Source organism: Rattus norvegicus, chromosome 19 (assembly GCF_021556685.1).
Source record: "Rattus norvegicus strain SHRSP/BbbUtx chromosome 19, alternate assembly SHRSP_T2T, whole genome shotgun sequence".
Lineage (NCBI taxonomy): Eukaryota > Metazoa > Chordata > Mammalia > Rodentia > Muridae > Rattus > Rattus norvegicus.
The window spans coordinates 62,028,178-62,054,989 of NC_141552.1; the positions used below are offsets into that span (position 1 = coordinate 62,028,178).

Sequence of the window (26,812 nt, forward strand, 5' to 3'; positions counted from 1 at the left end):
AAGCTTCCAAAAGGCAGTAGTGGGAACCCACTTCAGTGAGAAACGTGTGGGCCAGGGATGGCAGTCTGTCCTCAGAAGACAGAGTGGTGCTTGGACCTCTAGCTTGATTGAGTATGTAGCAGGGCTGTGAGGGAGCAAGACAAGTAGGGCCAGGGGTTCAGGGCAGGAGGCATGGAGACTTGCACGTCCTCTCGTTCAGGACATGCTTATGCTCACCAGGAACCATAGCTCAAGAGATGCTCTTGTTGATAGAAAAAGTCCCTCCGTGTGGGCAGGTGTCCCTTGTGGCTCAGTGTTCTGGGAACTCTATATACCAGTTCCTTCAACACACACAGCTCTAAGGACTAGAGGCAGGCTCCAGGCATAGATTAAAAAACTGGGTTCTGAAGAGAAAGGGGAAAGGAAGGGGAGAGAAAAAAGGGAGGAAGACACAAAAGAGAAAAGAATGAAGGGAAGAGGGGGGAGGGGGAGTAAGGGGGACGGGAGAGGGAAAGGGAGGAGGAGGAGAGAGAGAGAGAGAGAGAGAGAGAGAGAGAGAGAGAGAGAGAGAGAGAGAGAGAGAGAGTGTGTTGAGCAATGCTCTAAGCTAGCGCCCAGCTTTGGAGACTGGCTCTGCCCCTGGAGAATAAGTCTTTTGATCCAAGGGCAGTCACTCATTAAACAGGGCCCCCTCTCTGGAAACTGTGTCTCCATAAGGCCAAGTAGTTCAAGCTCTCCTAGAGAGAAGGAGGCATTGACCCTGACCTTGTCGGTACAAGGAAAAGTCTCCCCGGGAGAGTTTCCAAGACTAGAGTTCGGTTTGCTATAGCGATGTCTGCCCCCAGGAGGCACATTGAGCTTTGCTTCTTCCAGAAGGTTCTGGGTCCCCAGCCTCTCTGAACAAAGGAGGATGGGGAAGAGAACAGAGAGCACAGAAGGCTCTTCCTGGTGGGTCCGCACCCCGGTCCATGTGGGGCAGGCAGGCCCATGGAAACAGGACCCTACCTCGGAAAGAGTTACCCTCCAGCTGTTGAGGGACACGGACATGGTGTTCATTAGCTTGGATTGCCTTCCAGGTTAACAAGACCTGTCTCAAGGGTGCCGAGGGGCAGAAAGGGGACATCTGAATGCACATTGGAGGGAAAGTGATAGATGGGGCTCATCCAAGGGTCCCAGCTGTCTCCATCTACCGTGCTTGGACCATCACTCCCAGGACTGGAGAAGTCTGTGAATTTACTTCTTTAAAACGCCAGTCTATTCCCTCAGAAATGGATTCAATTTTATTATCTGGCTAAGATGCCTTTTATGCCTGGAGGGATCCATCTCACCCATGAGCAGCAGCGTGATTTTATTGCAATTATTGCTAGTGGAATTACAGTGGTTAGCCCTGATTTATCGGCGCCCTGTCTGTGTGCTTCGTTTATGCTTTAGTTTGGGGGTTTTGTACTGAGGACTGAACCCAAGGCCTCGAGCATGTTAGGCAAGAACTCTGTATAACCCCAGCCCTCCTTTCTATTAATTTTTTATTGAGTCTTTGTGAGTTTCCCATCATGCACCATTCCTCATCCCTTCCTACGCACCCTCTGCCCTTGCAACCTCCCCACTAAAAAGAAAACCTAAAACTAAAATCTAATATACTTACATTTATATATTTTTATTATTTTATATAATATATTTAATATTAGATATTATATAAATATAATATATAACATTTATAGTAAAACATAAAATTTATTAAATTTTTATTTACTATCTAATATATATATTAGTATATGTCCACAGAGGTTGTGGTATGTCACACAGTATATATACCCTTTTGCCTAAACAGCTTCTACTTGAAAATGCGCAGTGAATCGTGGGTCTGGTTCAAGGCCTCTGACTTCTGCTACAATGTCAATATTGGATCCTCACCATGACTCCTTTAGGATATCTGGTTGTTGCCCTCTGTCATGGTGATCCTGCAGGTTTGGATCTGCAGGACTGGTCCCTTCACATGTCCTATTAACTCATAGATGGGGTGGCTATTGGGGTGGGCCAGCTTAAAGCCCTGGATCTGTGAGGGACAGAAGCTGAGTTGCTCGGTTCTCCTGTGTCCATGCCACCAGGGCCAGCTCCCTTGCTCTCCCAACCTTCAGGCCTGCTCACCCAAGCCCCTAACCCTCCTTTTAAAGTTATATTTTGTGATAGGGTCTTACCAAGGTGTTCAAGCTGTCTCTGAATCACTCTGGAACATCCAAGCTTTGAACTTGAGAGCCTTCTGCCTCAGCTTCCTGTATGGCTGTGGCTATAGGCCCAGCCACCACACCCAGCTATACTGTCTCTTTAAATCCTCAACCTCCCTCCCCACTCCCTATCCCCCAGAATTAAATGGTGATTGTTCCCGCTTTGCACCTGAGGAAATTGGGAACAGAGGCAAAGACCCGTTTGAAGATAGGATCGTAACACATTTGCATGAAGACAGACGTGTGTTTGCTCAGCTAGACAATATGGTGGACTCTGGCTTCAACCAAGAAGCTGTGGATCTTTGACCTTCTGAAGCCTCCAATCAGGAGCTGGGGGCTCAGGAAAGGACCTGAGATGAGTTAACTCCAGTGAAATCGAGATGGAAATGTCTTTTTTTTTTTTTTATCAAAAAGTATCATCCATCTCATTATTGATCCTACTCTCCATTAATCTTAAAAATTCAAACAGAGATAATTGGTGTTTAATTACAACCTTAAGTATATTTCAATAGAGAACATCTTTACATGATAAAAATGAAAATGCGATGAGACCTACCTGTGTCGTGGAATTGTTTTGATGTGCCTCCATGGGCCCTGCCAAGTAACCCACCCTCATCCTACCTTAGGCACTACTGCCACCTGGTGCCTGAGCGCAGAATTGCAGGCTTGGTACTTGCTGCACTGGCCCTGGAGGGTGCTGACTTAGACACCTGCCCTTGTATGAAGTAGTTCCACGCTTCCACACTGCACAGTTCCACACGCCATATTTTGACCTCCACGCTTTAACCTTTACCTTCCCTCAACTCTCCTCTGCTCAGAGTGTCCTCACAGCTCGCCGTTTCTGGAACTTTCTAGGCATTCCCTCTCCCACCTGCTGCCTCTGACTTTACTATTCCTTATGCTCAGAAGGACCTCCCTCGATCCTTACCATCTTCGGACATCAGAACCAGGGTCAACAGTGCAACAAAGCAGAGTTGCACGGTGGTGTCTGGAGATGTGGACAGTATCGGACGAGATGGTTTTGGATCTCATTTTCCTCCGTTAAATTCATGGTTGGATTTCATTGTCGTCAAAGAACAGCGACCACAGCCAGCTTGCTTAACACTGTACTGCTGTATCTATCCATTAAGTAAACAAACAAACAAATCAGGATAATTAAAAATGCCCATTCCCAGCACCATTTAGAAGTATGAAAAGGTATGGGAGACTCCCTCAGCAAAGCCACGAGGCTTGTGGTAACTAGCAGCAAAGAGGTAAACCTTGCTCAGTGCCTGGCCAGCGTGTGACTGGTGGATACACGGCTTCCACTGACAACTTGTCCTGGCTTGCAGAGGAAGAAGCCAAATCTCCTTCCTCCACTTAAAGAACACACGTTCCCTCATCACCCGCCTGCCTTGCTCCTTTACCCAGGTCTCTCCAGTGCTGCTAAACTTCCCCAGTTGTAAGTTGAAGCCATTTGCATGAACAGGGCTAAGTGATGATGCTATCTTGGGCAAGGTTGCTCTTGGCTAATCTCGGTGGATCAGGCAGCTTTGTGACAGCCCCTGACACGAGTGGGTTGGTCACCAAGGGGTATCGGGGTGTCTCTGACGGGCTTTCTTCATACCTTTCAGCCTTAAATGTCACTCTGTTTCCCCTGAACAGGTCGTTGATAGTGACAGACCCGAAGGGTCCAAGTTCCGGCTCACGGGGAAGGGAGTGGATCAAGACCCTAAAGGGACTTTCAGAATCAATGAGAACACGGGAAGCGTCTCCGTGACACGGACCCTGGACAGAGAAACGATCGCTACTTATCAAGTGAGTCCTGGGTGCCTGCTCACCCTGTGCATGCAGATATGGATTTCAGAGCAATTTCCTCCCACTGAGCCAATTATCCCTGTGCCTCATCAAACCTGAGAAAGCGTGGCTCGAGGTGTTTCTGGAAGAACAAAAGCAGAGAGTAACAGTGAGGGCCCCTAGCTCATCTGCAGAGCCACTGGGCCTGTGTCACTCTTTGGGTTATAGAGACCAATGGGAGAGATGCCAGAGGCACCTCAGAGGAGGTCAAGACCCTGAGGCCAAGCCTGGCTTTCAGAGGCCTGCGCTCTGACTAACCGTGATAAGTACAAACCCTCAGACAAGATAATCCTGCTTTTAGACGTTTATCCTGATGAAATCTGGAGGAGTTAGAGCAGTTTTGTACCACATAGGCCATGATCCTTAGGGCGAGCAGCAGGAGGGGGCTTGCATCAGGCACTCCCTGCAGCATTTGAGATGTCATGGAGGGGCCTGGAGTGGGAGCTCAGTGGTCGACAGCACCCGATGCTCTTCCAAGGACTGACTTTGGTTGGCAGCACCCAGGTTGAGCAGCTCACCACCACCTGTAACTCCAGCTCCAGGGAAGCCAATGCCTTCCTCTGACCCCCACAGGCATGTTCACACACACACACACACACACACATACACACACACACACACACTCATACTACACACACTCACACTCACACACACACACTACATACACTATACACTATACACTACACACTACACACTACACACACACTACACACACACACTACATACACTATACACTACACACTGAACACACACTACACACACACAATCACACACACACATACACACACTCACACTCACGCACACACACTACATACACTATACACTACACACTACACACTACACACTACACACACACTACACACACACACTCACACACACACTACACACACACATACACACACTCACACTCACGCACACGCACACGCACACACACACTACATACACTATACACTACACACTACACACACATACACACACTCACACACATACACTCACACACACTACACACACTACTCACACTACACATTACACACATACTACACACACACACTCACACACACACTACACACACACACACACACACACTCGCACAGGAACACACACACAGAAAAATAGAAAACAAATCCATAAAATATCTGTGAAGAAGTGTTGTGTGGAAACAGAGCGGCTCCATGGGGATATTCAAGACAAGACTGGAGACAAACACATATGGCGTCCTCGTGACGAAGCACTTGCCTGCATTCTGAACAGGTGTGCCTTTAGAGCCACAGTAAAAGCAAAATCAAGGAAATGTATAAAATTAAATACCCAGATGTGAAGGAAAAAGTAAATACAGGGAAAGTCATCGATGCCTTAGACTGGGCATCTCCTTGGGGACTGTGGTGTTCACGTCATTGCTGTGGTTGCTCTGTGAACGTGCTATGTGCTGGGACTTGTCTTGAGCATGTAATTGGTTTCCTGTCATTCGATTCTCAGAACAGTTTGTAAGTAGATTATATTACCACCTTATTTTCTAATGAAGAAGTAGCATTAGACTTGTGAATACGGATATCTTGTTTGTTGCCAGCTGGGGTTTCAGTCATGGTGGGCTTCTTCGTCATACACAAATGGATCCATCGATTAAAATCATGTGAAAAGTTTTTTTTCTATGCGAATTCCAGTAAAGAAATATCAGGCCATGGTCATGGGAGGCATCTGCTCTGGCCACATGTTGTGTTGTGAGGTCCCCATCTGCTAGCAGGTTTCATGTCCCCATGCATCATGGTCTTGGTCCCAGAAAGATGGATGCCTCCAAGTTCCTTTGCTGATGGCTTTCTGAACCTTTTGGGAACTGGAGAAAGCACTGGTCAGTGTGTACTAAAGATGAGCTGTTTACACCAAGGGGAAGTCTGACTGTTGTAAAAAGTTGATGCTAGACCCACAGGGGTCACTGGCTGTGACAATAACCAGGCGTGACTTGTCCTGTGTCTGGGAGAGGTCCCACCTTCTCTCCCCCACACCTGTCATGGGATATATGTGACAGGTTGCAAAACCAAGGAACTGAGGCAGGGTCTGGTCACAGTGGCTTAGAGTTCAGGGATCCAAAAAACAAACCCTGTCACACGGATCTCAGCAGCCATGCTTCTTCCTGAGCCGTGAGAGCTAGGACAACCCGCTCCAATCTTGCCATTATTTCTTCCACAAGGCACAGAGAATAGTCAGCGCCTCTCCGTACAAGGCGAAATGGGTTTCTTTCAGCAAACACTTGGCACAATGCCCAGCAGGTAGCGGACACTCCTAAATCAGGGCCACCCTCGAGTGGCATCATTCTCCCGAACGTTTAAGTTCTACAGTTTTCTAACCCATTCGACCTGTGGACATACATCTGACATACACAACAAGGTCTAATGTAAACTAGAGCCATGGTTACGCTGTCCCTTCATGAAGTATCAAAGGGATTTGGGGGTGAAACCAGAGATATTAAATTAAAAAATAAAAGATCTACCAGGGAATGTCTGTCTGTACCTGGTTATGAGACATGGGAAACAAGAGAGGGTGAGGTGTCTTTCTTTGACGTGCTGCCTACAGACATTAATGAATAGGAAGCATTGTGCCCAAGGTCATGTGGATGTTTGTGGGGATCCAGGATTAGCTTATAGACTATCATCCTGCTGGGAGCCTGTAATATCCAGGTAAAGACTCCGGGAGCCACATACTTGGCCTACCTCAGTGTGAGCTTCCCCTTTAGGTGACAGTGGTCTTTATCTCCAGGTGCAGTGAGAAATGTCCATGGAGGGAAGGGACATTGGGGGACGGTCACATCAGCCTTCAGGGCTCATGTCATCAGGCAGAATTAAACCAGCCACGACCCATGCTTTAATTATTTCAGAAACTCCAACTGAAGGCTTCTCCCAGAACATCCGGATTGTATCATAGCCACATGGTGTGTGGTAGGGTCTCCACCCATCTATAGGTCCCATGCCACTGAGCATCATGGTTTTGGTCCCGGGAGGACGAGGATGGATGAAGGGCAAAGCTGTCACCTTTGACTCTTGGGGGACTTGGTTCCACATAGTCTTGGCAGCCTGGGTTCTCATGTTCTGTCTCCCCAAGCCTCAGCTCTTTCCCCCAGTCTCCCTTCTGTTTGCTTCCATCCCTGAGGAGGAGCCAGGAGACTGTTGTAAGGCTCTCCTCAGACACAAGGATGGTGTTTGTCCATTTCAAACCCTCTTGGGAAGTAACTTCCTGCCTTAAAGACTGAGGTCAGATCCATTGTGGTTGTGACGATGGTCGGTCGGCATGGCTGAGAAGTGGGTGACTTCTTCAAAGCACGCAGCCTAGCTCTCCACATCCCCCAGGTTTTAGCCTCCCTTCTCCCAAGCTTCAAACGCAGAGAGCGTGTGGGCGTGTGTATTGACATCATAATTGTTCCAACAGAACTGTTGCTTGCTTTGGCGTTGAATTACACTATTCATGTGCAAGCACAAGCCTGGGAGCCAACCGTTCCCCCCAATCCAACCAGGAGGCACTCTGTTGGAAGGCAAGGGGACTGGCAAATAAGACATTACTTCCGATACCGTCGTCCCTGACCCTAAACGAATACCGGTATTAAACAGCTACCATTTTTAAACACAGCACCGCAGATAGCTGGGAACCTCTCCCTGTGCGTATTCTTGTCTATCTCACACAAGAGACGGAAGAAACGAGAGTTGCCAAGAACAAGGAGCAGAGCAGGCCCTCTGTACTCCTAGCCACGTGAGAGGCTGAGGCAGAAGGATCACAGGCTGAGGGCCAGTTAGAGTTACAGAGTGAATGCAAAGCCAGTCTGGACAATCCAATGAGATCCTGTCTCAAATAACAACTTAGAAAGAAGGCTGGGGCTACAGTTCAATGGAAGGGGCATCTGCCTAGCGTATGCAGACCCTGTTCAGCTGGAAGAAGGGAGGCAGAAGGTTGGAGGGAGGAAGGAAGGGAGGAAGGAAGGGAGAGAGAGAGAGAGAGAGAGAGAGAGAGAGAGAGAGAGAGAGAGAGAGAGAGAGTGTGTGTGTAAGGAGTGAGGAAAGACTAAAATAGAAAAGGAAGGGAGAGAGGAGAGAGGGCAGGAGAGAGAGGGGAGGGAAGAACAACGAAGGAAACAGATGTTACCAACTTCTTCAAGGACTCAAAGTCGGCGCGTATTAAATTCAGGATCCATGCCAGTTTCTCCAAAGTCTTGCTTCTAAGTCCCCTCTTTCCACTTTTATCCCCAACTAGACTTCAACATGGGATCCAGATTCCTTAGCCCCTTTCCTAGGACCTATCTGAATTGGGTTGTGAGAGGGTCTGACCGACTATGGGATCCATAACTCTTAAGTTCCATCCTGTTCTGTGACTGCCTGCCACCCTACCACCGTCCCCTGCCCCAGTGCCCGGAAGGGCTTCCCGTGGTCCTGACCTGAAGTGGCACCTGGCAAGATAATTTAGCTCTTGCAGTCTTGGGAGCTGACACATTAATGCAAAGCCTCCTGAAATATCACTCATTATTATGCGTTTTGCCAGTGTTTGAGTGATTTGTGAACTCCTCGTTGGAATAAAGTACTGTAAATGATTCATGAATGACCAAGTTTATGAAATTCTATAAAAATATTAGCGGGTGGTAATGATTCTCTCTCACCGTGAATGGGATCTGCCGGCTGCTAATTTGTCAATATGGGAGGCCAGGAATGGAGTGGGAGACAGAGGCAGTTAGGCAAGGGAGGGGTCCTGGTGGAAGGCTTGAAAGGGTCTCCATGGGGGGTGTGAGACAAGACATAAAGCGTGGCAGATCAATGTAAAAGGCACATGTCACCCTGACCAGGTCTGCATAGTAGATGTTGATAACTGGGTGAAAGGAGAGGGGAGTGTTTGGAAAGAAAATGGGAACGGACTTTTCTGTGTACCTACTGTGTTTCTGACCGCCTACTAGGATCTTGTATGGGTTGCTTTCTCTGTCGCTGCAACAAAACACCTGACAAGAAGCAACTTAAGGGTAGAAAGGGTTTGTTCTGGCTTAAGGTTGGAGGGAATCATTTTACATTCAAGCCATTATAGTCCCCAGTATGTACAGACCTATAAAGAATGTTTAATATATTTACTGATAATAAATATGTTGGCTGAAGACCAAAGGGCCTTCAGACATAATCAAGACGTAATGCTAGACTGATGTTGGTACCAACATTTCGTGAACATTTACAATCTGCCAGGGCCCACCATAAATATTTATGATTATCTCATTTAATGTCACACACATGAGCTTGGTGCTTCTGTGCGTGGCTTCGCTTGTTGTGGCAAAGCATACCTGACAACGACAACTTAGAGGCGGGGTTATTTTGACTTGTGTGAAGGGGCAGAGAGAGGCGGATGGGGTGCTCATCCCACTTGATGCAGTTCTGGATCCTAGACCATGGGATGGTGGCTCCCACATCAAGATGGGTCTTTCCTTCCGTGTTAAAGTCTTTGGAAACACCCCTGCACGTGAACCTAGAGATGAAGCTCCTAGGTGATTCCAAAGCTAGTCAAGTCTGACAATATGTTGCCCTCCGTATGTAGAGCAGGCAACAGGGTCTCCTGGGTTCTTGATCTCGGTCTTAGTCACGTCCCTGTTGCTGTTACACACCTGATACAATGCCCAAGGCAGCTTATCAAAGGCAGCTTTTAGTTGGGCCTGTGGCTTCAGAGGGTTGGAGTTCCAAGAGCGAACAGCAAAGGCGTGGTGGCGGGAACAGCTGAGAGCTCACATCCTGACCCACAAGCAGGAGCTAAGAGTGTACACTGGGAATGGCAGAAGTCTTTTGAAGCTTCAAAGCCTACTCCCAGTCATACACCTCACCTCATCCAATTAAAGCCATACCTCCTAATCCTTTCAACAGTTACACCAACCAGAGACCAAGCACTCAAACAGATGAGCCTTGGGGGCCTCTCTCGTTCAAACCACCACAGCCTCAGGACATAGGAGGACCTCAGCATCAAACACGTCTTCACATTTCCTCCTAAGCAACATACTCTCCTTAGAACCAAGTTCGTGGTCAGATGGTTAAGACCATGGCCATAAAATTGGGAGACTCCAAGCACTCAACTCTCCTTGCTTGTATGTTTTCCAGTCGTGGCCTCTGCCTTACTTCTAACCAATGCATAACTCCAAGACAATTCAACACAAGGTGACTGAATACAAAAAAGTCTGTTTCCCTCTGGAAATAAACCTATCTTAAAGTTTAAGCGCATAAGACATTTGGGAGTCACAGATACATCCAGCTAGAGAGTTACTTAAGGTATTATCTTATTTATGATGCTCTCATGCCATGCCTGGGTGATGTACCTAATACTTTTATAGGATTGAACTATCCTTGACGGTATTTGAACTTGGAAAGCTTCCCAGCCTTCCACTGTGGGGACAACGATATAAGTCTTCTTCACCCTCTAGTCTGGTCACCTCTTTGACTACTTTGGGGTCAGCAACAAAGTCTTCTTTGAGTTCTTTACCGGAAGAATGGATGTATCAAAGGATACAAGCACCCAACAGAATTGCCACCAGACCCAAGTAACCAGGCTGGTACATCCAGAGCAGGTATCATGGCAGGAAATAGCCAGTCATTTCAATGCAAAGCTTCTCAGCCTGAGCCCTAGTGACATTTGGGGCTGGGCCTGAGCACTACATGGTATTCAGTGGTCACACCTAAGTCTTAACAGTCAACTCTAACTCTACAATGATCCAGTTGTCTTGGACTTCAGGGAGAATGCCCCCACAGGAGAGCCATGGTAGCCAGGGCTGACACCTAGACATGCAGCTTTGAATCAACACAGCTGACTGGGCAGGTGACCGGTCCATACATGCCACAGGAGTATGTGTCTCCAATCCTGCCATTTGGGGTTTTGTTGGTCTGTTTGCTTGAAATGAGTCCCCTCTGTATAGTCCAGGCTAAGTTCAAATTCATGAGCACACCTCCTTAGTGTTGGGATGATAAGTGTGTCCGCAGTCACCATGAAAACCTCTATATCCACCCTCTTACCTTCTCATGTCACGGTGGCCAGCCCACATGGCCAAGGCACAACCTGGGTGGAAAGGCACAAACAGCTCATGTTGAGTAAGACCCAAGCTTTAGGCAGACCCACCAAGCTTCAAGTTTCAACTTTGCTTTTGGATGAACCATGGGATCTCCATTCTTGTGGGTGCAGGGAGGTCAGGTGTTCTCCATTTCATATACACGCCTCTCTCGTCTCACCTCAGGCGTTATTTGAACCCCAGCCTCTGCTGCCTCTTTCCTGGGAGGAGAATGATCACAGCAGCATCTCCCCATGGTGTGAAAGCTATAAGTGGGGTGTACCGGCAGGCAGTGTCTGCCATTGGGAGCACCTGTCACATACCAACTTAAGAGCTTAGGCCCCCTGCAGGTGAAATAGAGGTAAGGGTAGATACTAGGGCCCAGGGAGCAGTTAAGCAGGTGGATGTTGGAGATGCTCTCTTGGCAGGCACATCTGTTAGGGAAGCCACCAAGAATGTGTCCCTTAATCTACATTATCACCTAGAAACTAGTTAGAAGATTCTGCTCATGTCTACTGGAGCAGGTCCCAAAAGCTGAGTTTTAACTCGCCTTCCAGAGATTCTGGAACATTCTCCAGAACATGGGTCTAAGGCAGCTCCAGACTGGGCTGCTGGCTCAGTTGGGTAAATGCTTACCACAGAAGCATCAGGATGTTTGATTCTAAGTACCCACAGAAAAGGCCAGGCATGGCGGTACATGATTGTCACCTCAGCACCAGAGAGACAGAAACAGGTAGATTCTTGGGGCTCCCTGAGTAGTCATCCTAGCATAATTGAATGCTTCCAGTTCCCAGCCAGAGATTCTGTCTCAAAACACAAAGCGTGTGCATCCTGAGCTACAACTGAGGTCAACTCCTAGGTCCATTGGTATACCTGCACACATATGTTAACATGCACACACACACACACACACACACACACCACAGGCACATATACACACTACCTATCTCTCTCTTACACACACACACACACACACACACACACACACACACACACACAGAGAGACACTCAGTTACTAAGCATTTGAATCACTATAGCTCTTTTGCTTCATTACTTCACCCCCAGTGAATGGCCTCTGAGCTGTTTCAGTGCAGCTCTTCCTGGTCTCCACTCTGTGTTAGCTATGCTTATTGTAGCAGATACTATCCTTTGCAACTAGGAAGCCCTCACCCAACCTGTAGATGCAACTCTTTGATGCTTTAAAGGCTCCAGAGAGCAAGGCAGCCGTGTCCTGGGCTTCTTTGCTCCATCCCTGTCTAGACATCAGATAACTGTTAAACGCCACAGGCCTAAGTATTTTCTTGTTTCATGGAAAGCAGACTACAGGCCCAGAGATGAAGGTATTTTGCTAAGACTGAAGCCATACTGGAAATAACTTTGGGTAGGAGGAAGCCGGCCTGAATTCAACAAGGCCAGCATTTCCACCTTAAAGGTCTGTGACCTTCAAGGTGGCATTTGTAGTTCTCAGACTCTGCTGGTATTAATCACCCTGGGGAGCTTTTGAACTCCCCACTACCCTCCAAGCTCAAGCCACACTGGAAAGCAATTAAGTCAGAAGGTCTTGGAGTGTGACCAAGCTCCCGCTCATAAAACTCTCAGGGGTGTGCTACTGTAAAGCCATGTTTAAGGGGCACTGAGTTAATATTACACACCTACATCTCAGTTTACTCACAATTAGGAACAAGAACCACGGCACCTGTTACAGAGGTGAGACAGACAAGACTGCCAAATGAGGTAGCCCAGGAGTTTCTAACAGATTAAGAGAAAAATCATCATATTTTCCCTCTCTCCACTGCTGACTCTCAGCGGAGAGCCGAGGAAAACTGCTTTCTAAGTCTCCTTAGACACAAACACTTAAAAAAAAAAAAAAAAAAGACGGCGGAGAGACAGTGCGATAAACAAATGAGCAGTTATCTCCTGGCTGCTTAAGAAGAAGTAATTCATGATTTGCCCAAGGCTTCTCCCCGCCCCAGCACCTAGGAGCATCTCTGTCTGACTCTTTCCACTCCGGCTCCCCACCCATCTGAGCATCCGTGTTTTGCAGCCTGGCCTTATCTGCTGGATACAGCTGGTGAAACTGAGGCATGGAGAGGTTAAACAGCATCAGGCCCCGCAGCAACCACACACCTGGATTAGACCGCCCAGGGCCTCCCGACTGATTATGTATTTGGTTCACTAAGCAAAGCTGCCTCCTCACTCCCGGCTGTGGAAACAGATTTCTTCTGAATTTCATTAGTGCGGTGTCCTGCAAGAGGCTCAGCTCTCCTGGTGTCAGGCAAGAGAGTCTGCGCCCTTCAGCGGCTCCCTATCCTCCATCCCCGGATGGAGATCCTTGTGTGTTAGCATCCTGGTAGGTATTCCAGACTCCATACATGTTCAGAGATCCAATGCAGGCCAGGATGGCTTGATTGGCCTTCTCATGTACTTATGACTTTGTCATGGCTGTTGCTTTGTTTTATGAATGCCTGTGTTGGAGGGGAGGCAGGTGTGTAACACGGCAAGTCTGTAGAGCTCAAAGGACACCTTAGGGTGTCAATCACTGTGCATGCCAGGCCAACTGGCCCACAACTTCCAAGATTCTCTTGTCTCCACCTCCCATCGCACTCTCAGAGTCCGAGGGTTGCAGACACCCACACGTGGGTTCTGGGGATTCGATCTCAGGTCCTCAAGCTTGAGCAGCAAGCTCCTTCTCCTTGGGACCCTTTCTTCCACCCCGCAGCTGCTTCTTCAAATCATCTTCCAAGATTCTGCCATCCTGTGATATATCAGAACTGGAAGAGTCTTAGAGCCACATTGCCCAATCGCTCGGTCCACAAATAAGCAAAATGAAGTCATTTCCAACTTCTCTGACTCTGTCTCTCAAAATAGGCCACTGACACTTAATTATCCCTAGAAAAATAAGTATGGCAGCCACTCCCCTGGATCTAGGTCCTACACACATATGCAGACAGAGCCTATATCCCAGCTGCCACCAGCCAGTTGACAACTATAGCCTTCATCGATATGCATGAGGCGTCTTCATTTTGACTGCGTAATACTGAGCGGATCAGGGACCTGAGCTGTGCACTGGGCAGAGGGGAGCAGAAGAGACCAAACACAGGAAGTGGCCTTGAACTCTTCTTGCTCTGGAAGGGCGTTTGAGAACCTGGAGGGAAGGAAATGACTGCCATTACTTTTATGAGAGATTCTCCTAGACTAAACTTGAGGCCAATTAGACCAATATAAAAGGAATCTGGCCTTGGCACCTCTGCTTGTAGGGGTCAGGGTCAAACGTTAGCTCAGCTAGAAAGAAGACCCCTCGAAAGGGACATCTGTACCACTGTGGCATGAGAAGGGATAGACTTTAGGGGATCTGCAGTGTGATGTACTTCCCATGACCCAGAGGAGCGATAGTGTGGGAGTTAGCCTGCAGTGTGGAAGCTCCTGTCGATCAGGGGCCCTTGCCAAGCCAACCTTGAGTCTCCAGGGAAATACCAGGGGTATGACAGGCACTGAGTGCCCTCTGCAGAGGGTACACATGTCAGAGTTTTGTCACAGGAATCACTAAAAGACTGCTTCACCTCTTACTTGATCCCATGCTGGTGGCTCACAGCTAAGAACAACTACTCAGTTTTGTCCTGTACTCGGGGCTACAATAAAACACTACCCTGCAAGACTTGGGCCCCAAGGCCCAAGGTTTGAGAACAGCCCAGGTTTATTCCCTCAGATATGGCGGAGGCTTGAGTGAACACAAGCCCTGTGATCCCTATGCTTGCTGTTGTAACGTCTAATCTGGCTTTGTCATCCACTGCACTGTCGTGTGACAAGGATCAGGGACAAGAACTGACTCCGGGAGGCTATGAGGGCTAAGAGATACTCAAAGAAGTTGAGAAGGATTAGGGAACAAAACTTCTCCCCAGCACTGCAAATGTAAAACAGAGAAGAAGCAGGAAGCCCGGAGCCAGGGCAAGAAGATGGTGGGAGGGTCCTGTCACCTCAGAGAAGTGCACATAGGTGTGGGTGATGGGGAAGGGTTCAGGACAGGGAAGGGAACGGTGGGTAGGGAAGAAGGTGGGGTGTATGCTCTGAGGGATTTAATTTAACCAGATGCCTCTTGTGATGAGGGCAGATGTGAGAACCATAGGCACAAGACGTCATAATCAGTTTAGTTCCCCTCAGGGGCCGTTCTGCTTTGGTGTACTGAAGGTGGAAAACAGTCAGTTGAATCTCTGGGATTCCAAATCGAGAGTGACATGTATCAGGCAAAGGTCTTTTCCCCCTGGGGAACGTGGGACAGGATGGGGTCAGTCCAAGCTCCCCAAAAAGGTATGACAAGCTGAACGGCAGTGGGTGTGGGAGGGGTTCATCAGACAGGCCTGCAAGGTAAGATAGATTTTTATTCTAAGAGATGGCTCGGTCTCCCAGGGTTTTCAGGAAGGAAGTGGCATCCAATTTGTGTTTCTGGATGATACAATTTATTTGAGCAAGTCAACAATAACGTCCAAATTGCTATGAAATAGAAATTAATTCGAAAACGCATTCATTTGTTGAAAACCCACAGCCTGTGAGAGTAGAGAAACATCTTTTGCCTCCCCAGAGCTTGGCCAGGAAGGCTGGCTGTCTTTGGCTGCTAGACCCACAGGGGAGGGGTAGTGAGTGTTTTATGTGTTGCCTGGCCCTCTGCAGCAACTGTGGCCGGATCTCCAGGCCAAAAAAAATTCTCTTTTAGAACTCCAGACTTTCACTTTGGTGTGCAGGAGTTGGGCAGAGCTGTTCAATGTTGATTTCTTTGATTGACTGGAATGCCTTTGAAGATCTTCTCGATAAGGAAGACTTATCATGCTCACTGTGAGGCAGAAGGCACCGAAAGGCCATTTCCATGCTGTTTTGGTTTCTTCTGAAGATGCAGATGTGGGCTGTATCCAGATCCTTTCTGCCAAGTGCACGTCTCTCAGCCCCGGCTTAGAAAAACTCCAGCAAAGACTTAGAACCAGGAGTGGGTGACTCCGGGGTGCATGTTCCTCCTCTTGCAAACGGAGCCAGGTAGAGAGCCGCGTTCCGAGGTGAATACTTGGAAGTCTGAAGCTGGAATCCGGCAAAAGCAAACAGGACTGAGTGAGGCCTTTTCTGATGAGGCTCAGCAGACAAAACGCTAATGAAACGGGACTGGTCGCTGAGGGGTCATCTGCTTTGTGAAAGCTGATCTTCTTCTGTGGTGGCTAACTCTAGGGTGAGAACCAGTAGAGTGGTGACCCTGAGACTGCAGTCCGGGTGGCAGGCTGGAGAGGCTGTCAGTGAGGGGGCGAGTGGGCCACACTGCACTGCGCATGCTCGCCTTCGCTTTCTCCTGTTAGTTCAGAACCTAAGCTTGGCCTCCACTGAGGTCTCAGTCACCCCGGTCAGTGGTGGATTTGTTCTTGTTGTTCTTGTTCTTGTTTTGTTTTGTTCCCAGTCATCTGAGGCTGGGCCATTGGTAGGGCAATTTGGGGTCCCAAAGAAAAGGAACTATATGTCGAGAATGAACTGTCATGCAACAAAGTGGGTTTGGGGAGATATCTTTCCCGTGGCGATCGAGCCTCTGAGTCAGGGTAGAAAATGTATCATGTCTTGTCAGTTTCCTCCCTGACCCATACACACTCAGCTCCTGCTTCACCGGAAGCTCTTATCTCTTGGAATCACCACCACCACCAACCCCCGCGCACACATGCGCACAGAGTAGCAGATTGGCGGGAAAGTATTTGGGACAAGAGGCCGTGTAGATAGCATCATTTGGGAGTAAGCTAGACCAATCTAGGCTCTGGGGAAGAGGAGAGGGCAGGTTTCCTGTTCTGAATGTAGACTGACTCTGTGAACACCATCCTCGCTGACCAATTGCTGGGCTCTTTCTGTAGACCCTCATCGTCCTGGCTCTGATCTTCACCCAGTTCTCCAGATGTGAACTGGGTGGGAAGGATGAATAGAAATGGCGTCGTTGGAAGCACAAACCTAGAATCCGCATCCGCCATCTCATTAGCTCGCAGACCCATTTTCTGTGTTAGGCTCTTTCTCTGGTCTCCTCTTTCAGTTAGGTGGACTGTGAAAGGAAGATGTTCCTGCGGGCTCCCTGAGGAGACGGTGAGAGCATGAGAAGGGCTAGAGGAAGAACCAGGGACCACCCTTTGGTTCCTCCTTCAGAGGACCAGCGGTGGTGTTGGCTAACACTCTTCCTGATAGCGTGGGAATACCCAGGGCTCGTCCCACAGCCCTGGGGTCTCTTAAATGTTTTCTAAGTGCATTGTGCAGGGTTTTGTCTTCAAGTGTGGGGGGAGAGGTAACTGCCCACGTGGGCTATTTAGGTTTATAGCCACATGCGCTCAGAACAACCCTAAAACAGTCAACTTAGCCCAAGATGAGTGAAAGACCCCCAGACTTGGGGAGACTCTCGCTCCAGTCACGGGTTGAGGTACCCCCAGGAAACACGAGAAGCCGGTCTTGATGTAATCAACAAGAGGCAGTTTTATTTACGAGATCTCGGGCTGACACGTATCTCACACAGGAGATTGAGTCAAGCCCCGAGCCTCTCTAGGCAGGAGCTTATATAGGGAAAACCAGGGGTTTCGTGTGAATACACATAATTGGCTAATACAAAGGGTGCACAGTTACTTTTGGCACGGAGTTACATCAACAAAGCATACGTGTAATCTAGCATCTCAGCAATGTGGGCAGGGCAACTCATCTCACTGCAGCAGGGGGATGACCCATCCTCAGGGAGTGAAGGAAGGGGAGGGGGTGGCTCCAGATGGCCAGTGTCCTTGGGAGTTGATAGTCGGGCCAGTGAGCCCTATCTCAAATTCTCTCAGGCATGTCTGGACTTTGTTCATGACTAACTTTTAGAAATTTTAACCCTTCATTCCCCTCTACTCCTTGTGAATAGTCCTAATCTTAGGACTATGAGTCTAGCGTCTAGAGGCTCTTCACCCCGTATAGCCCGATACAGCCCGATACTGTTGTCTCAACATAAGGACATGTATAGCACTAATCCGCTCCCTGACAAAAGCTAAAAGGCAATTAATGATGTAGGGCCCAAAAGTGAGCAAAAGGAGGAGGATAATCAAGGGACCAGCTAAGGCTGACAGCAGGGTGGTAAGCCATGGGGACCTATTGAAACAGCTTTGAAACCAGTTATCAGTGGTTTCTCGTTCTCGTCGTCTCTTGTCCAGCCTCTCCCTAAGTTTAGCCATAGAATCTTTAATGGTCCCGGAGTGATAGAGGTAAAAACAACATTCTTCTCTCAAAGCGGCACATAGCCCTCTTTCTTTAAGGAATATCAGGTCTAATCTTCTCCTATTTTGAAGGACTACCTCTGAGAGGGAGGTTAGGTATTCTTGGAGGTCAGCTAAAAAGTCTTTAGGATTCCAATCTGAACACTATCTAAACCTATACACCAAGGTCATGACTATCTTAGAACTTTTAAACTTATGGTCCCTGAGGCACAGTCCCAAGAAGTGTTAGGAGTATTAACATATGTAATGTTACATCATTTGTAATAGAAATCAAGCCTATCTCTATATTTTTCTCGATGGAACCCAGGGCAAACATGAAATTCTTGTTTCTAAAGCACACTCCTCAAGTGAGCATTATAGCAACATCCCAGTCACTTATCTGATGTGTAAGTCTAGGGAGCTTTTTGAAGATCTGAATGTCCCTCTAGGTCCCAGCTCTCAGCCCCAACGGCTAGTATGCGGCTGGTGAGGGCTGAGAATTGACGGCTGTCAGGGTGGTCAGCAGCATCAGGTACGGTCCTTTCCAGCGAGGCTCGAGTGTCTGGGCTCCGTGTCATTGTATGTACCTACAGTCTCCGACCTGGAACGGATGAGATGTCTCGGGGGTCCCTGGGGCATAGGCTGCTGCCAGCTGAGAGCAGATTTCTTTCTGTATCACCTGTAGGTCTTTTAGCCTGGCACATAAATCATTATTACTATGACATGTTGGTTCAGTAACATCATCTAATACAGTCAGAGGATCTGAGGCCCCATATAAGATCTCAAAGGGGGTAAAGCTGAATCTGGAAAGGGTATTTCTTGCTCTGAAGAGAGCAAGAGGGAAGGAGGGCCACCCAGTCTACGCCAGTCTCCATGGTCAATTTAATTTGGTCAGGGTCTCTTTTAGAGTTTTATTTATTTACTCTACCTGTCCTGAACTTTGAGGTCTGTAAATAGAATATAATTTCCAATCGACCTCTAAATACTTGGCCACACCCTGGCTTACCTTGGCAACGAAAGTAGGGCCATTGTCTGACCAGATTACCTTGGGCAATCCAAATTGGGGGGTGGGGGGGGAGATTTCTTCCAGTATCTTCTTGATGATTGTAGAGGCCATCTCTTGTTTGGTGAGGAAAGTTTTTGTCTATTCCTGAAAAGGTATCTACAAGCACTAGGAGATACTTGTGATCATATTTTCCTGGTTTTATCTCAGTGAAGTTCACTTCGACTTTTGACTAACCTCTCTAGGTCTCTTTGTCCTGTTTTCTTGCTAAGCATTTACTTACTGACATACTTTTCTCTGAGGAATATAGTTTTCCCTCAAGTGTGTCATTGTCTTTTTTTTTTTTTTCGTTTAAGCAATTTGGGCCTTTTCTTCCGTTGTACATTTTAAGTGAGGCCATCCCTTAGTCCAATCCCAGTTCCCAGTGGCTGTCTCTTGTAGGCCTGTAACCAGGATAGGCTCCTGCATAGCCATTTTCCGAGCCACTTTATCTGCTTTGTTACTGTCCCATGCCACTGAATCTCTTCCTTCTGATATCCTGAGCAATGAATAGTACTCACAGTTGTTGGCTTCACCAGGGTATCCAAGAGATGGTAAAGGCATCTGCAGTGCTGATGTGCTGGGGGGTAGAAGTTCAGCCATCCCAGATGACATTGTGTTGTCCACCACGGCAGCACCCACTTATCTCTGACCTTCATGAAGAGAACTGTTCCCGTCTGTGGACAAGGTCCTCGGCTTTCAGCAGGGGTCAATCAGCCAGTCGCAGAGGTCTTTCCTCCACCCATGGGCTTCTGCCAGTGCTTGACACTTGTGCTGTGGTGGCTCCAGGTCAGGATTGGGCAGCAAGGTGACCAGATTGCCCCCAACAGGTGGAGAATCTAGTCCATGTCGGCTGATCAGTGATCCCATCCTCTGGGACATTTCATTTAAAGGCAAAACATCAGCCACTCTACCGCAGTTTAAGTCCTGGATTGGGTGATAATTGTCAGAGCCCGGCTGGCAGGAATGATGTGTTCCAGGCAGAACGGCACTAAGCCACACACACACATCTCCCAGCATCAGGTACTGGTGCACTGAGACAGGTCTTAAACTCCACATACACAGTCTGTAGATATGCATACACATGGCCTCACCCAGCCATTTTAGCCCACACAAGCCATTTTGGAGAGCAATTTTCTCATGAGCAAGGGATAGGGGCAGTCAGGGATGACCATGAACTAGTGGGTGGGTTACCCGGCCCACGCCAAGGTCCACTGTTCTTCGGGCAGTCCATAAGTATTGTTCGTTGCCAGTAGCCCCTTGCACTCAAGGTCTTTGGATATTGACCCACTGGGGGGGGGGGCATAGGAGCACAGAGCATTGGGTCCCTGTATCCACACTTCCCTTCTATCTCTGTACATAGCCAGCACTCTAGGACCAAGAAGCTCTCCAGTGGCCCCTCTTGTTCTTTCTTGGGCAGTCCCTGACCCAGTGTCCTTTTTCTTCGTATTAGGCACACCGATCTTTAGCCAGGAATTCTCTTCTGTTGCCAGGTACTATCTTCCTAGGTTCCCTAACTACTGTGGCCAGTATATGTTCCTCTCTTGTCTCTTTTCTTCCCTAGCTTCCTGTTCTTTTTACCTTCTTTTCTCTTTCTCTTCCTCAGTCTCTCTGTCTGTATCTTCTTCTACAGCTATTAGTTGCTGTCCACTTTTGTGCACCGACCCTGAACCATATATCAACCTTATTTTCTCTGCAACTTACAACAACTCTCTCAGTGACTTAGCTTAACCCTTCAAGTTTCTGTAACTTTTTCTTTATATCTTTTTCTTACTTTAGCCAAATTGGTGGGGCATTTTCTAGCCCCTCTGAGACCCACCCTTGGAGCCTGGCGGCAGACCTGGCACTCCCTACCTTTAGGCGTATTGAAGTTAACAGGCAGAAGTGAGGGCCTTCCATCCGTGTCTAGAACATTTTTTTCTGGCCTCTAGTAGGATTCTGTCTTTCCTCAGTGGTAAAGAAGACCTGTAACAGTTACTAACAAGCATCTCAAATGGGATGGTGAGAAAACAAGGGAATCTTGAGAATAGAGGTCCACTGAAGAGGACAAATAGCATTTAGTCACACAGCTAAACCAGGAGGCCTTCTTGGGACAAAAAGGCCGTTGTAGAAATAAGCACAAGCTTTGTTCCTGTGAAACAGAAAGACAAGCAGAGAGGCAGCTGATCTGTTATCGACTATCTCTCTGGACTTAGATATTACTTAAGAAGTACCTCCCTTCAGTGCCAGCTCAGTGGCTCTATCTCTCAATAAACCCAGCCTCTGAAGGACACTAGGCTTCTAGTAAAAACTAATAACAAAAGGATGGAGAGAGGGTTAGAACCTGGGTGTTAGATACTAAGTGGCTGACAAAAGAATTGTAACCAGTTCACCTGGGGCTATCAGGAGTAGTCCTTTACCAAGCTGTCTCACTGGGTTAAAGGCCCATGGAAAAGAAAACATTAATCCTGACCTTGGCCACAGCCAAAGACTGAATTCTAAATTTTGACTGGCAAAACAAAGTTCTTCACAGTTTGTTGCAGATTCTTTGAAACTATTTTAGGGGCTTCTCTGCCCCCCAACCTGGGGCATTTTGACCACAGGGGCAGGAACTGGCTGCTGTGGGGATAGGATCAAAGGCACTCTCCATGTCAATGATGACTAACAGGGAAGGTTACTTAATGTTGGAGATCAACTCCTCTCTTGGAATAGGGCCAGCAGATAAGGCAGGCTCCCTTAAAGAACTTCTCTTAATGAACACTCTCCTTTTGTGAGCAAGTGTTGAAGGTCTGGCCACTGAAGGCAGCAACTGGAATTTTTTTTTTCAGGGCCAAAAGTCTCATAACACAACCACTAACTCTACGCTATCTTTGTTGTCAAAGCGTCAACCCCAGCCAGCCTCCTTACCTTGAAACTCCTCTTGCGCTGACTTGGCCAGAGCTGCGCTGCTGCCCACGCACAGCCTGTAGCTTGCTAGTAGGCCTGCATGCTTGCCACCCTCAGCCCCTACATTTTCCTACTCTGTGTTGTCCCTTCCTTAGAAGCTGTGAATGTTTAAGCCACAGGGAGAATTTTTCTTCAGGATCTAAGGTAAAGCTTTCAGGTTCTTGTTAATGCCTGCTTCAGACGGATCACTCGCTAACCTGGAGTCCTTCATACACAACGGTTAACAGCAGCTGGGCTGGACAATGGGAGTAAAGAGAGGGGCAGCTCTCCTTGGGGAGGAGGCTCAAGAGAGAAAGATAAAACTCCCCGGCAGAAAACAATTTCTCTCAAGCAAATTATTTTTAACTTTTAAGTTAAGCACCAAAAGGACCAAGTAAAACTCCTTGACAAACAAAGCAAACAGTTTCATGATTTCAAACACAGTCGTCAGTCCAAGATTTCAAACACAGTTATCAGTCCAAGTCCAAAAACGAAACAAAAGCCAAAAAGACACTGGACAATACCACAGAAAACAAACCAGACAAACAAGACCAAGACAAAGCATCCTATAACCAATTTCCACAGATGCCTGGTACCTTCAGTACCTGGCCCAAACTGCAGCTTAACCTTAGCTGCTTCTGGGATACCAAACACAGAAACAGAATACAGACAACAGACACTAACACATCTAAGCACACTTGTCCATGCCTATACTTAAATAGGCAGCCGAACACGACCTCCGAAGTCAGGTCACAGTCAGATCTCTTTGACTGTCACCTGCCGGGTCCTCCCGACAAAAGTCGGCTCGTGGGACATCTCCCAGAGCTGGGGCGTACTCACTTCCGCCATCTAAAAAAAGAACAAAAAGAAAACAGCTATTCGAAGCAGAAACCCAGTACCTACTCACAGGCGTCTGTCCGGGGTGGGAAGCCCTTCCACCCAAGCACACTTAAATACGGGGTGGGAAGCCCATCCACCCGAGTGCACTCAAAAACAACGGGGTGGGAAGCCCATCCACCCGAGTGCACTCAAAAACAACGGGGTGGGAAGCCCATCCACCCGAGTGCACTCAAAAACAACGGGGTGGGAAGCCCATCCACCCGAGTGCACTCAAAAACAACAGAGTGGGAAGCCCATCCACCCGAGTGCACTCAAAAACAACAGAGTGGGAAGCCCATCCACTCAAATACAGGGTGGGAAGTCTTCTTCTGCCCAGACAGTGCACCAAGACCTTAAACCGGTACTGAAAAACACAGACTACAGGACTTAATTCACACACACACTCACACAGCGGCCGCTTTCCAGCACTCACACTAACGTACCTCCAAGAGGCATTCGGGTCTCCGGGGGTCACGCTCCTATCCCGGACGAGCCCCCAATGAAAGACCCCCAGACTTGGGGAGACTCTCGCTCCAGTCACGGGTTGAGGTACCCCCAGGAAACACGAGAAGCCGGTCTTGATGTAATCAACAAGAGGCAGTTTTATTTACGAGATCTCGGGCTGACACGTATCTCACACAGGAGATTGAGTCAAGCCCTGAGCCTCTCTAGGCAGGAGCTTATATAGGGAAAACCAGGGGTTTCGTGTGAATACACATAATTGGCTAATACAAAGGGTGCACAGTTACTTTTGGCACGGAGTTACATCAACAAAGCATACGTGTAATCTAGCATCTCAGCAATGTGGGCAGGGCAACTCATCTCACTGCAGCAGGGGGATGACCCATCCTCAGGGAGTGAAGGAAGGGGAAGGGGTGGCTCCAGATGGCCAGTGTCCTTGGGAGTTGATAGTCGGGCCAGTGAGCCCTATCTCAAATTCTCTCAGGCATGTCTGGACTTTGTTCATGACTAACTTTTAGAAATTTTAACCCTTCAATGAGACTCCAATCACAGCCTACCAAGGGGCACCTGATCACCAGAGTTTCAGGGTCAACTACATGGCACATGTGACCACTCAGGCCAGCAAGTGGTATTCTGCCAAGTGCTAATCCTAAGGTTACATAGGAAGAAGGGCCCTGGACATCAGACAAGAGCACCTGAGAGGCCAAGTTCCTGCTCTAGTAAAGTTGGGAGGAGTTGGAAAGAACGGGACTGGAATAATTTATATGAAATTCTAAAAGGAATTAATAAAACTAAAAATTTAAGAAGAAAATTAAAAGGGAAAATGGTGCAAACAGCAAAGAGCAAGGCAGGGTCTAGAGCACTTTAACAGTTGGGGTTAAATGATTCCAGGCATTCCCAAGCCAGAGCTTCAGAGGGAAGTGTTCCACAAGGCCAGGGAGCGTGTCCTAGACTGGAGGAATTTGAGGAAGAACAAAATATTTGCATAACCCCCTCCCTAGCCTAAGAGCTGGAAGGTACAGATTATTTTTGTCTGCTTCTCATGAGGAGAAACTGAGAGTTTCTGGATGTCAAGAAGGTGGTTACAAAGCCTGTAGTGAAAGACCCAAAAGAGGAAGTCACCCTGCCCCCACGGCGCCCCCTTCCCTGACACTCCCTTTGTCATTCATTACTGAAAGGCCAGCTGCTCTCTGTAGACTAGTCATTCTCAACTGGAAGCAAAGCCAGCCTGCAGGGGACAGTTGATGGCTTCTAGAGACACTCTAGTCAGTGTTGTAGAATTACAGATGTTTTTTGATGTTTTTGATGTTTTGATGCCCAGTGTTTATAACACCCCAGGGCTCACAGGATAGCCCTCACCCTAAGGAGTAACCGAGCCTCAAGAAATTATAGAGTGACTCTGACCCTGGTGTAAGCAGCAATAAAAGCCACCAGTGGACTCCCAGGCAGCCATCTTGAATGCCCACGCTACCTAACCATGCCGTGTTTCCTCTCACCATCTGTCACTCTAATGCCAGACTCCCCTAAATTCTGAGGGGTGTTCATGGTAGCATGTTGCAGCCAGCCCTTGCCAAGGCTCACTTTCTATTCTGCAAGGTGATTTCTTTTTTCTTTTTCTTTCTTTCTTTTTTTTTTTAATTTTCCCCATTACAGAAGATAGATTCCATTTCCTTACTCCTGGGGGAAAACTAATTCTAGCAAAGGCCATTTGTCTTTGGTACCTGAGATCTAGATAATTTACTATGAGTTTATTGAAAATTATGTAGATATTATTCAGAAACACAATTTGCAGCTATACGGTACACTTAGGCAGATTATATTTTAAGCGCTAATGCATGTACTGAGGATATACGTCTGAATGTGCCTTGCTCAGAGTTACTTTTTATTTTTTAATAGCTCACTGCCTTTGAGATCCTCAACCTGGCCCACTGTACAATGCGAAGAGGAAGCTATCTATCTCCAAATGGATATTGTGCGATGGGTCCTGGGTTGTTACCATTCAGTGGCAGCTCAATCTCCTGATACTTTATATAGCTTTTGTGATAAGTTCAGAAATAATTTGCATTTAAATGCATTTCAGATATTTAACTCGTGATTTCAAAACGGGCTTATTTTGAGCTCCATAGACACGCGCTCCAGTCTCTGAAGTGTGTGGACACTCACTCCCTGATTACATGAAGGACCGGAGTATTAATATAGAACAGCTTTTCCAAGCCCCGTTATCTAAATATGAGAGCTGAGAGATGCTGAGAGAAGTCCGCAGCGTGCACACACACAAGCACACGCTCATGCTTGCTCCTATATACACACATGAGAGTTCTCTGCGTCCTTCGAAATAGTCAGGACATGTAAAAGACTGCAATCATTTCCTTAAAACTCACACAGAGAACTAACATAGTAATGATCTCAGCAGTCACGGGCACTTACTGCTCCTATGAAAGACCTGGGTTCAAGTCTCAGCCCATACCCGTCAGCGCATGACCACCTGCAGCTCCAGTTCCGGGGTCTAAAACAGAGGCCTCTAGGAGAAGCTGCACGTGTGTAGTATACATTAACTCCCATTAAAAAGAATAAACAGATCCCAAGAGATACTTGAAAGACCCCTAGCTAAGAAACTTGTTTAAGCAAAAATATTTCACACCTTCAAAAAAGAAATCAGAAAAACAGCTGGCTGTGGTGGCACACACTCGAATCCCAGCACTCAGGAGGCAGAGACAGGAGGATCTCTGTGAGTTTGAGGGTAGCCTGGTCTACATAGTGAGTTTCAGGACAGCCAGCGTTATATAGGGAGACCCTGTCTCAAAGGGGGAAAAGAAGAAGCTGTGGCCGGGGAGATGTACTATATGGAGTATGCCCAGTTCTGGGCAGCCAGCTCAGTCAACGGCAGGGTTACGTGTGTTTTTGGACACTAACAAATTAGCAGTGTTTTCTCCATGGGTAGTAGCTTGTTCAAATAGTCCCTGTGTGCATCTGTTTGTGTGTACATGTGTGCACGCCTGCATGTGTAGCAGGCGTACATGCACACACAGGGATCTGTGTGTGTGTGTGTTTATGTGTGTACACATGTGTATGTGTGTTTATGTGTGTACACATGTGTATGTGTGTTTATGTGTGTACACGTGTGTGTGCGTGGATGTAGGGGTGTGTGTGTGTGTGTGTGTGTGTGTGTGTGTGTGTACATGTATGTGAAAGCCCTAAACATTCCTTCACAGTACCTCCATGAGTCAGGGTT

At 47.7% G+C, this 26,812-nt stretch overlaps 1 protein-coding gene across 2 annotated transcripts in view; it reads left to right on the forward strand.

The window, feature by feature from the left end:
• The window catches only part of Cdh13 (cadherin 13), a 1,039,744-nt gene that overhangs the window by 556,393 nt on the left and 456,539 nt on the right, over positions 1–26,812 (forward strand). For both annotated transcript variants that reach the window (XR_015643278.1, NM_138889.2), the window contains 1 exon segment: positions 3,846–3,998. Coding sequence is in view for 1 of the 2 variants with exons in the window: in NM_138889.2 (NP_620244.1) it covers positions 3,846–3,998 (153 nt within the window). In the remaining variant the exon portion in view is untranslated.